General features: G+C 42.7%; 1 protein-coding gene and 1 pseudogene across 2 annotated transcripts in view; one reads left to right on the top strand and one right to left on the bottom strand.

Annotated features, from left to right (window-relative positions):
• The window catches only part of HDAC10 (histone deacetylase 10), a 59,916-nt gene extending 50,593 nt beyond the window's left edge, over positions 1–9,323 (top strand). Inside the window, exons 15-19 of one of the 2 annotated variants that reach the window (XM_044280252.1) lie at positions 1,418–1,474; positions 3,158–3,260; positions 4,476–4,664; positions 7,628–7,787; positions 9,131–9,323. In XM_044280252.1, the coding sequence (XP_044136187.1) occupies positions 1,418–1,474; positions 3,158–3,260; positions 4,476–4,664; positions 7,628–7,787; positions 9,131–9,138 (517 nt within the window). In that variant the 3' untranslated portion in view covers positions 9,139–9,323. The remainder of the gene's footprint in view (positions 1–1,417; positions 1,475–3,157; positions 3,261–4,475; positions 4,665–7,627; positions 7,788–9,130) is intronic. The other variant, XM_044280251.1, reaches the window with a different exon arrangement.
• A 342-nt stretch (positions 9,324–9,665) lies between these two features.
• Positions 9,666–11,436, bottom strand: LOC122925697 (annotated as a pseudogene).
• Positions 11,437–12,489: the final 1,053 nt, after the last annotated feature.

Below are 12,489 nucleotides of genomic sequence, written 5' to 3'. Positions count from 1 at the left end.
CCCTGCTCCCTATTCTCTAGCTTCTTATTTTTCCACCTTGGGTGGAGCTGGGTATTTCCCCTTGTTACCTTTTTACATATGGTCTTTTTTCCCATATTTTTTTTTTTCTTGGACTCTTCCTGGTCCTGGAGCCTCTCAGAAAACTAAGGAAGTGAGCCATCTACCATTTAATGCTATGGCCTCTCCTGGTCCTGTTGGGTCACATGGTTCTCCTGCACCTGTGCGTCCAACTTTTTGCATGAGATTTTCTTCCCACCCTCGGGGACTGCTTTGGGACGTCCCATGGTGCTGTTTCCCCCAATGACAGAAATGAGAAAATTGGATTTTTGTACTCTGCTTAAAATCCGTTTCTCGGTCAATTCATTGGGGGACACAGATTCCACCCTTTGTTTTTATTCTCTTTCTGTCACTGGGCTGCTTCTCTTCTTCCCCGTTCCAGGACATGTTGGTTCTTTGCTTTTGTTTCTCTCTCCTACTGCTATTGGTACAAACTGATTAGCCTAGTGTCTGTGGAGAGGGTATAGCCCACCTGGGCGGAGCCAACCTTTTTGATATCTAGTGTCGCCTTCTAGTGGTAGCGTATACCCGTGGTGCTGTGTCCCCCAATAAATTGAACGAGTAACGGATTTTACGGCGAGTACAAAAATCGAATTCTTTCCTATGTGGACAGACCCTAATGCGGTTGTCTAGCCATTTAAGTTTAAAAAAACCCCACAAAGAATGCTTTACAAAAAAAAGGGTTATAGTCTGCGATTGGCTGTAGTGTCACCAAATCTAGAGGGAGCAGGAACTAGAGACCACAACCCTACAGTCGCAAGAAATCCAAGCAATGCGACCCTATTCACTGCATTGTAATTGTAAATAGGTTATATAGTTATAAAGTGCTTAGCATGCTAAGACTAAATTTAGAGGACCTTTCACCACTCCTGACTCGCCTGTTTTAATAGCTTCATGCATTCCCCATGTAATAACAATTCTGGAACATCTATTCTTATGGCTATATGTTGTGCCATTTTTATTATTTCAACTAGAAGTAATGAATGAATTGCTAGCAGTCTGCAGTAAGGGTACAGAGGGGTGTTACCAGTTGGGGACTCACTCTATCCAATTAGTGCTGCCATTTTCACACTGTGCAGGTACACATCCCAACTGCAGACTGCTAGCAATTCATTCATAACTTCTAGTAGAAATAATCAAGGAATGGCACAGCATGGAGTCATAAGAATAGATGCTCCAGAATTGTTATTACATGGGGAATGCATGAAGCTATTAAAACAGGCGAGTCAGGAGAGGTGAAAGGTCCTCTTTAACTTATTGCATTTACTCACAACCCAGAACATAGAAGATTGGATTCTAATAAGTGGTCCAGGTTTTGTATAATGTATTCATAACATTTATTTCTACTATGTATGTACAGGGTATTTTGCATCATTATTGGGGATGTGGATATGAAGCCTGAATTAACAAGTGATGGGTAAGTGGTTATGATATAAATCATTTATGTGATAAGCATTTATCATTGTTTTATGAAATACTATGCAATTTCAGTTTTTCGAATCCTCACCAGTTTCATAATGTCCACTAAACGACATGTGAAAACTGATTGATACACAAGTAGATAATTTAGATAAATACGTTTATTTGCGGGGTACCCCCCCGCTGATGCTGCCACACTGCTTGATTAGATTTTTTAAAATATCACTCCTGCGCCCCGCTGTGCCCCCCGCGGTTTTCCCGCTCACTATTCTAATACTGAGCATCGGTGCAGGGAGGAGGAGACGCCAGGGTTTCTCAATGGGCGTCTCCTTCTGCCTGGTTGTTCCACGATCCAATCACAGCAGAGAGCATCACAGCCAGGGAGAAGGTGAGTTTATTATTTTATTTTTTTTCTCCCTGGCTGTGATGCTTTCTGCTGTGATGGGATCGCGGCACAGCCAGGGAGAAGGAGACGCCTATTGAGAAACCTTGGCGTCTCCTCCTCCCTGTACCAATGCTCAGTATTAGCATACTGGGTGAGAAAACTATGGGGGAACACAGCGGGGCGCAAGAGTGATATTTAAAAAAATCAGGCAGGATAGCAGCATCAGCAAGTAAAGGTATTTATCTTAATTAATAAATAGAACATGAAAGGTCCTCTTTAAAGGAGTATTCCAGGGTTTTATTTTTGATGGCCTATCTTCAGTATAGCCCATCACTGTCTAATCAGTGGAGGGTATGACACCCCACTGCCCTGTCGATCAGCTGTTTCAGAGTAGCTCCAGCGCAAGAACTACACAGTAGTCGGTAGCAGCTGCACCACGCGCACTGAAGTGAATGGGAGCAGCACTGCAGTTACAAGCTCCGTTCACTGCATGATGGATGGAGCTGTGTAATTCTGTTGCTGACTAACGGCACAGGAGTTGCTCAAACAGCTGATCGGGAGTCGGTCCCCCCACTGATTAGATAGTGATGGCCTATCCTGTGGATAGTCCATCAATATTCAAATATTGGAAACTCCTTTAAGCCAAATTAAATTTTCTTAAAATACCCATACTTTCCTCATAATGCAAACTAAATGTGGGCTTATTTTTTCTCTGCCAGCCCCATTCTTGAAGCATCCTCACTTGTAGTTCACTGGAGTTCTACAGCACTGAAGTATGCCAATACTACACATGCTGAGACTTACTGTCCATAGTGCTCACTGTCCAGTTAACATTCAGGCCCTAAGAAATAAGCCTTCCTCTGCTTTGCTATATTACAGTATGTCCTGAGATAAAACCGGTGATAACGGCCATAGTCCACGAACTCATCCATCACTCCCCAGTTAGTCTATGCCCTCAGCATGTGAGTCCACCCATGTCCCAGCTCTACGGCTCTCTCGCCCACATTGTCATCATCATCACCACCTTCATTCCTGCTTAGTGCATACACAGCCTCTGAAAAGCTTGGTATTTAGCCCCTGGTTGTGTATAAAGGAACCAGATGACAAAGCCATAGATGGGGGACAGCAACATGGAAAGGAGGGAGACCCCTAGTGGCCAGCTATTTAGGTTATTTTTAAAGGGAGTAGATAGCATTTTTGTATAAAGTTATTCACATTTTTACTATTTAGGACACTGACTATCAGTTAAACACAAAAGTGTGCAAAAATACAGTGACCATTTAAATTTCCTTACAGGAAAACTCTATACCTTACAATCTCTGGAGACAAAATGCCTGAAGAAGCTCAATCACAGTATCAGACGTTTCTCAAGTGGAAGGAAGGAAGTAAAGTGGAACAGGCAAATGAGCTTTATAATTTCTCTTTACCAGTATGAAAGCATTTTAGCATGGTGCTTAGGCTACTTTCACACTTGCGTTCGGGGTTCCGCTTGTGAGTTCCATTTGAAGGCTCTCACAACCGGCCCCGAATGCATCTGTACGGCCCCAATGCATTCTGAGTGGATGCGGATCCGCTCAGAATGCCTCAGTCTGGCACCGTTTGGCCTCCACTCCGCTCAGCAGGCGGACCCCTGAACGCTGCTTGCAGCGTTCTAGGGTTTCTGTCACTAGAATTTTCAGTATTAAACTGGCTGACCTTAGCGATGTGCTAATGTCAGCTGCACTTAATGATTATCCGTGCCCCCGTTACTGTCGAATACTTACTTTTATAATATGTAAATTAGACTCTAGGTGCAGGGGGGGATGCTCCTGCACCTAGAGGCTCCCGTCTCCCATCTCAAGTCACGCCTTCCAAGTGTTGATTGACAGGGCCAGGCATCGTTCGCATCCTTCTGCCTGCCCTGTGCCCTGGGGAAATCTCGTGCCATTCGGTATTCTGCGCAGGCGTGGTGAGGAGGCTGGCAGCCTGCGAGCGTCCTTCCCTCACTCCGCCTGGTGCAGCTGACATTAGCACATCACTAATGTCAGCCAGTTTAATACTGAAGATTGTAGTGACAGAAACCCTTTAAAGGAGTTGTTCAGATGGTGGTTTTAATAAATAGGACAGAATGGCATGAAAAAAAAAAAAGTTACTCACCAAGCCAGTGCCCCAAAGCTTCCTGGGTCCACTCTCATCTCTACTGCCTGGCCTCTCTGAAGACACAGGAAATGACCATTCAGCCAATCAGTGGCTACAGTGGTGACCTACCTGAGCCAGTGATTTGGTTGATTTGTCATTTCTTGTGGCACAGAAAGTAGAAACTGGTGCTGCCCTAACAGTTCCTGCACATGCTGATGAGTCCTTGTATTCATGAACCGCCAGCTCTTCCTGCCTCCTGCTGCTGATTGACAGGTATTTTCCTACTGCAATCAGAGGTAGGTAGTCGGGATAGCTGGGAGCTCATGAATATCGGCACTCTTTGGCATGTGCCAGAGCTGTTCAGTACAATACTTTAGCAAAAGCTGGGGCAATTCAGGAAAGTGACGGTGTTTATGTCTGGGTTATTCTGCCCTCATTGTGTGTATTTGTCTATGAAACTGAAGTGTTTTTCTGTTGCTTTGCTGTCTTCTAACAGGGCCCACATGAAGGTAGCAGCTTTTTCTATGCACTGTTACGATTTCTACTTCCACTGGCTTATTCCTACCAGCCTGACCTTATTATATTAACTGCTGCAAGCAATAGGAGTATTGGTACAAAGGATGTTGCTTTGCTTACCAGTCTACTACAAGGTCTTGCTGATGGTGCAGTACTTGCTGTTGTTACGGTAAGCTGAGATATTGGGGCATTTTTAGACATTGTGAATTTGGACTACACAGTCTAAAAATGTGCCAGATTTATCAAATCTCTGATGGTGGATGATACATCTAGCATACCTTTAGTCAGTCTAGTCTGACCTAACACACACTAGAATTGTGTGCCAAACTCATGGCTCCTATGTTGTCCAATCTTAAGCCTTTCCCCTCAGTTCACACACCTCTTGTCAGACAAGTTTCAGAAAGTGTCCAATGCTGAATTTGAACTGTCCAATTGTCAGGCAGATTATTGGGGACAAATGTTCCTAATAATACTCAATCCTGATGTGCCGCAGATCACCTCTTGATTCATCATTAGAAATTTTCTGAGGTGCAGACACCTCAATCCCCTATTCTGCGGAGCATGTTGTTAAGCAGCACTCTACTGCCTTAGAAACAATGAATATGAGGACAAGCGATAGCAGTAGGCATCGCTCGTCCTTATACAGTGGAAGTGTAATTTTCCTACCGCTACTAACAAGTGGCTGATTGTTGGGAAGGAACGCATCTTTCCTAATGTGGTCATCAGCGAGGTGTAAATGCGCCTTAAAACACTTGAATAAATGTGGTACAAATCATGTACATTGTTTTTTTGGCACAAATTACAATAGAATTCTGGAACACTTTGATCAGATAAATCTCTCCTTTAAAGTCATTTTGTTGACAGGAGTGCCATGTGACACATGATATTAAGTGCAAGTCATAAGGGGTATAATTGACAAGTTATCACTTAACCTGCCTTTATATCGGCAAATATTGCCTTTTTGTAAGACCAGATCCCAGCACCAGGCAAAGAAGCCACGATATTATATGAAGAGAGGTCACAGAGGTGTAAAATACAGATGTACAGCCACGCACCCGCCCACCATTCATAAGGGGATGTCTGTTCAATAATTTTACACACATAAGACTTCTGTAAGGTGCCAGTCACAGAGTTAAGTGTAGTGGACCATACTGGATACAGCCTAATGGTCACACCCATACATACTAGTAAATCAGAGGGGCGGCCCATTACCTTGAAACAAAACAAAGACCAGACCACATCCTACATAAATTATATATATATATATATATATATATATATATATGTGTGTATTATAAAATATTTTTGCCAAAATTTGCAAGCTTACCTTCTGTGTCAAGGGTCCTTATTGTCTTTTGAGTCTCTATGGCAAAATCAGTGCCTGATGTAACAGTATGGGCGTATACAACTGTCTGGTAGCCAACTCGGTGCACTACATGTAACCTTGCTACAGGCACATTATAGAAACCTTATCTGTGTGCATTTAAAAGCCTAAGGCCCCTTTCACACAAGCTAGTTTTCTGCGCACGTGAACGCATAGCACCCGCACTGAATCCTGACCCATTCATTTCAATGGGTTTGTGTACATGAGCGTTTTTGTTTTCGCGCATTAGTTCTGCGTTGTGTGAAAAACACAGCATATGCTATATTTTTCACGCAGCCCTGGCCCCATAGAAGTGAATGGGGCTTCAGTGAAAAATGCATGGAGTCCTGCAAGCAAGTGCAGATGCAATGCATTTTACATTGATGGTTGCTAAGAGATATTGTTTGTAAACCTTCAGTTTTTTTTCACGAGCGTGAAAAACGCATTGCACCCGCGCTGAAACAACTGAACGCAATCGCAGACAAAACTGACTGAACTTGCTTGCAAAATGGTGCGAGTTTCCCTGAACGTATCCGGAGCCGATCCGTCACACCCGTGTGAAAGAGGCGTAAGCATCCACTTCCCTCAGGCACGTGAGTGGCTGTACATGGCGACCTCTTTCATTTAGCATTGTGTCTTTAATAAAGTTGTGGCTCTACCAGCCTAGACCTACGGTATAGGCGCACACTCCACGACTCGCCCATGGTCAGTAAATCAACAATATATAGAAGAAAAAATGATGGAGGGCACTCGCTTATGTGGTGTTGCACAGAAATACACAACTGGGGGTTAACAGTGATGGCCAGTTCGCATTGTTCGCCCGCGAACATATGCAGGCTGCCATCTTTTTTCACAAGTCCGGCGAGGCACAGGTAAGCCCTTACCTGTGCCGCAAACCGGTCTGAAAACAAATGCGGTCACCCGGAGCAGGCAGTTCCGAGAACAGCCCGATGAAGGCCCCCGGTGGCTGTTCTCGGAACTGCCTGCTTCCGCTGACCGCACTTGTTTTCAGACCGGCTCGCGGCACAGGCACAGATAAGGGCTTACCTCTGCCTCGCCGGACTTGTGAAAAAAGATGGCAGCCCACATGTGTTCACGGGCGAACAATGCGAACTGGCCATCACTGGTGGTTAATAGACAATTATTTATTAACAAAAATATAAATGAGCCAAGGTATGCAATCCAATTGATTCCCAAAATTCACAGTCTCATGGTATTAGTGACTACATTTCCCATGTAACTGTAAATCGGCACACATGAAATGCAAACATCAAAACATTATATGAAACCATAAAAGATGAAAAAATAAAAATATAAAAAAAATCTATGTTAAAATAAATCTGATCAAATATATAGGGCGCTTCTTTTAATGGCATTGCACTTGTGTTGGATGTTAGTGCAACCATTAATAATCATTAGTCACACACCAGCATAATCAAACTGATGGATATACAGTACTGTATTAACTTGTGCCCCTTTACTGCATCTAAAGACTCCCAGTTTGTGTAAACTAGTGTCTATAGGGAGAGAACACTTTAAATGAGCATCATATCCGTCATAAACATGTGTCAGCAGATCAGTAGAAGTGTTGGTCTACCTTAGTTACCAGATTAGTGAGTGTCCTCTAGCACTGTGACTTGCCTGCATCCTCCTGGGATGTGGTGTTTTAATCTGCCCTTGTATCAGTAAGTATGGACTTTTTCTGGATAAATGTACTGAATGATCTTATCTGTATTTTTATTTTTTGGTGTGGTTTTTCATTTAAACAGGAGACGGAAAAAGAAATCATAGAAGTTTTATCTAACGTCCTGGTCAACTGCATTTCAATGTCCTTTGGACCTTACATCCCTCCTGCTAAAGAATCTATAGGGAGCCTAACACAAGAGCCGACTGCCATGCAGTCAAAATGGAGACTGCTGCAATGTCTAGGTATGTCTCTATAATGCTAACCATTTCACTTAATATGTACAAATACTGAAAGTGATGAGAAAAGCAAACTCATGACATCAGACCCAAGATATGATGCGTCTGCGATCACTGGACATCATTTTTGGTTATTGGGAAATATTGAACTAAATATATATTTAAAAATACCCTAAAAGGGCCCTGGAAGAGTGGATTCAAGTGCCATCATTTTATGCCACAGGCAATTTTGTGGCTGAATCTGTATTTCTTGTATCCAAATTTTGATGCATATTTGCCACAGTGTAAAGGATGATATCCAAATAATATCCACAAGTCATGCAGATTTTGTGGTTGGTTTGTCTGTGGTGTAAAATTACTATGTCTGTATCCACCATAAAGTGTCCAGTTTTGCCACATGACAGCTTTAAAGGGAACCTGTCACCAGTTTTATGGTGTCCTAACTAAGGGCAACAAACATAAATAAGTGAATGATTCTCTTAGCAAAATGCTGGGTCACTTTCTTTAATTGACCCAGTCAATCTGCTAACATCTTGTATTGAAAAGCTCCTGAATATTCATGAGCTCCTGACTCTCCCCTCCTACCTGCTGCTGATTGACAGTTATTTTCCATATGAATCAGCAGCAGGTGGGCAGGGGAGTGGCTATAGCTGTTAATTAAATAAACGCTGGACTCACATCAGCTCATTAGCATGCGGCATTTTGTGTGTATATTATGAGGTAACCATTAACCAGTAAGTGAATACATCTAAGGTACTTTTTAGTAGTTAATGATTGTATATAATTAGTTAGATTATAATCAAATATCCACATGACAGGTTCCCTTTAAGTGGCAGTTCAATTAAAAAAATGCAGATATGTTGCAGGTCCACGTAAGATTACATTGATAAAGTCTATCTTATGTAAATTTAGATCAAGTGACGTTTCAGACTTGGGGTTTGCAACACTGTTGTATAGGCTAGATAAATCTTCCCCTATGTTCCTGGAGCCAAAACATATATCCAGAATGAAATGGCTCTGTAGAGAGCCTTTACTCTTTTAGCACTGCTCAGACTTGTATCATTCTAAGCATTAATTCTCACAAACTTGTCATTACTTCACAAGAATAACTCCATGGCCTAGGTGGTTTGAGTTGCTTTCATTATGGAAATCATCATTGGAATAGGGCTACAGACTTTACCAAAGTGATCTTCCCATATGTACGTATCTGAAAAATTAATCTTAACCAGAATTCTCCTTTAAGTTTAGACAGCATATATATATAAATAAAAGTTTATACTGCTGGCATATTGAAAGCTTGTGGCATGGGTATGTAAAATTTTGTCATTAATTGTGTTTACTTATTTCAGCAAAGTAAGAAGACTATTGAACGGAAAGGCTGATACACAGAAGACAGATTTGGCGAGAAGAGTCGGGGAGAAAAAGACATAACTGTATTTGATAATGTCTATGTGAACTAGGGTTGTCACTAGAGATGGGCGAAGTTTTCAAAAATTCGATTCGGCCGGTTTGCCGAATTTTTCAGAAAAACTTGTTTCGATCTGAATTTATTTGCGGCAAATCGCGTTTAAAAACAGCTATTTCCTGGCTGCAGAGAGCCTTTATAGTGGTGTAGAACACTGTGCCTTGCAGTAACACGCATAGGGAGTCTGCTGTGGTAGTGAAATAATACTGTTGAGTCAGTATGACAGGCGTCACACTTAGAATCACTGCACACTTCACTTATTTGGGCAGTCACGGGGCCAAAACTGACCAAATAACTCAAATATGATCTTAGCCTTACAGCACACTCCTTTCACACAGTCATCGGCTGATTCCGCATAGATGTCTATAGAACCTGTTCTATTAAACACCTCTATAAGTAGAGCCCCCGACAGAGTGGAGAGGGTGTCAGCAGTAAGTTTGTGTTGACGTCACTGATTATTTTGCCCTTCCTCTGATCCGTCAGAACAATAACCCCCAAAAAACGGAATTCTGTCTGTTGAACATCCACTTTCACTCTGTCAGCATTTGGTCAGTAATCCATCAGTATTGACTGGATCCAAAACAGAGATGACACGTGAATGGAATATTTGCATGTCTTCTGTGTTTTGTACCCACTCCTGCTTATGGCTACCAAATCACAAGCCAATTCTTTTTTTCTTTTTTTTTTTTGAACGGGGGAGAAAAAAAGCTTTTATTTCACAAACAGTACATTAACACACACAAAATACAACACAGAAGGGGCAAAACCACAAGATTTAAAAGACAAACAGAAAAAAAAAAAAGTGTTTCATCAACCATAATGGATTGATGACCAGTGTCAGGGTGGTAATGCATATTGATCATGAAATGTATGGGGTTATGGCTGATAACTCTAGGACAGTCCAGCAAACAAGCCGACTCTAGCTCATTCCTACAGTGCAGGCTACATAATCACAGCTGGAAGGTAACTGGTCGATAACACCCGAAAATCTTAATAAATAAGCCTTAGTATGTGCAGGTCTCACAGCCGCTATAACAGAACGGTAAGAAGCAGTATAACATGTAGTAAGCACTGCAGGGATCATGTCTAAGACATGTAAGACGTCCGGGCGGGTCCCGAACATTGTGGACAAGGGCCGAGATGAGAGTCGTCCATGTGTTCAATACTGGATGTTATTGATAGCCAGCTCCATGATAAATCCCAGCACTCTGATTAGGTAGTCTTTACTGAGGAACTTCACTTTTCCTTCACAATGCGCTGATGCCACAGATGCCGTCACCTTGACGAGCTGGGTTGCTATTAGGTGGATTCTAAAGTGTCTGAAGAACTGTGAGTAAAGACATTGGAATAAATTGTCCACTTCCTCCAACGTGACCTCGTCCTTTGATTTATGAATATCATTCCATAAAATCTTGAAGTCCTCTGCGTGGATAGCATAAGAATTGTCCATGTGTGGTTCGACGGGCACAGAGAAAACAAGCTCTGTGGCCGACTCTGATCCAGATACGTCATACCCGGTCCACATAGCTGCTAGCCACGTAAGGGCCTGAGAACCTATCACCAGCTTACCGAAACAACAGTCAGTTTCTTTGGAACCACGTCCCTACAATAGCCGTGAGCGCCTTGGACCTGTTATACAGAAAGAGCAGAGGGCAAGTAAATGTATTTGGTAACACCTCTAATAGATCGTCCTCTGTGTACGTCCCGCAGAACCAACCTGTCCACACAATCCGGTCCTCTCTGCCTTGGTGAGTGGAGGCTTGGATGAAATCTGTATGAGCACAGCCAGTGGATCTTTGTCCTTTCCTTTTAGTCCAGGTAAACAGAAAAATGTGGCTTTTAAGTTCAGCTCTGAGCCCACTTCAATGGCAAGACCTTTCTGCTTCTCGGCAGCTATGTGGGCAGACAGGTGCTTGGAATACTCTTTCAGTCTGGTGTATGAGAAATTATGCATCAGTGTCACACTGTACAGAGTCCATTGTGTTTGAAGGAGCAAAGCAGCCTGTGCCGGATCAAGAGTTTCCTCCAAGGGGGTGCACTGCGGGATCTTTCTTTTAGACAAGCTTCACAATGCAGACCGTCGATCTGCAGAGGTCAAGCTTCCGGGAGCATACCTCGAGCTGTGAAAATGACTGCTCCTTCGTGCCGATGACTTCTCGGGATTGACACCCCATCGGTAGGTGTTTGCATATCAAGAAAATTATTTGAAGAGATGATGGTAGACACGTAGTAAATCAATTTAAAGTAACGTGCTTGTTAAAACAATACCTTTATTATTGTAAGGGGGTAACGGAGCAAAAAATTGCTCAAGTGATATCCTATATTTAAAGACGGATACTCTTTAAGAAAAACTCCTACTATGAATGGGATAGTTAGTTACAGGGAGAGATAGATGGTCACTTAGTGTGAATGGTATAACAATAAGGAGACAGATGAGGGGGGGGGGGAAGGATTATTGCTATAGAAAATAAGTATCTTTCCCTAGATGTCCCTAGAGATCTAAATCCTGTGCCTAGGGATGCCCCCTGATGGTGGAAGTACCCTGTCCCTGTACCTATATCTAACTAAAACCCTAGTAAAGCCCTACTTGAATGATGGATACAAGATAAATCCATTAACCCAAGGGAAAAAAACATGATATCTATATATTTGTACTAAAACCCCTTTAGTACAAATATATAGATATCCTGTTTTTTTTTTCCTTGGGTTAATGGATTTATCTTGTATCCATCATTCAAGTAGGGTTTTAGATAGATATAGGTACGGGGACAGGGTACTTTCACCATCAGGGTGTTGTGATAAATTATGTTCCCGTTCACTGACTGAAAACTGAGATCTTGACAGACAAATGTATCAAACTCTGCCGCCATCTTTCTAGGCTCCACGTCTCCAGTCCCTTGACCAGCCAGATTTACCAGCATCTGTTCCAGGACATGAATCAGTGGAATAACATTGTTCATCCCGTAGTCCTGGTGACTGACAAATAACGTGGCCTCCTCAAAGGGCCTGAGCAAACAGCAGGTGTCACACATGAGCTGCCACTGGGTGACATCGAAGTTACACGGTGGAGTACACCTGTCCACTTGGATCATCAAGAAATTGTTTATGGCCTTTCTATGTTCGTATAGTTTGTCCAACATATTGGGGGGTGGAATTCCAATGGGTGGAAACGTTGCATATCAGCCTATGCCATTCTGCCGCTGCAGCTCAAGGAGGATGTGCTTTGCGGTGTACAAGTGGCTG

The sequence above is a fragment of the Bufo gargarizans genome, chromosome 2 (genome assembly GCF_014858855.1).
Source record: "Bufo gargarizans isolate SCDJY-AF-19 chromosome 2, ASM1485885v1, whole genome shotgun sequence".
Lineage (NCBI taxonomy): Eukaryota > Metazoa > Chordata > Amphibia > Anura > Bufonidae > Bufo > Bufo gargarizans.
This window is presented reverse-complemented; position numbering and strand designations above follow the sequence as displayed.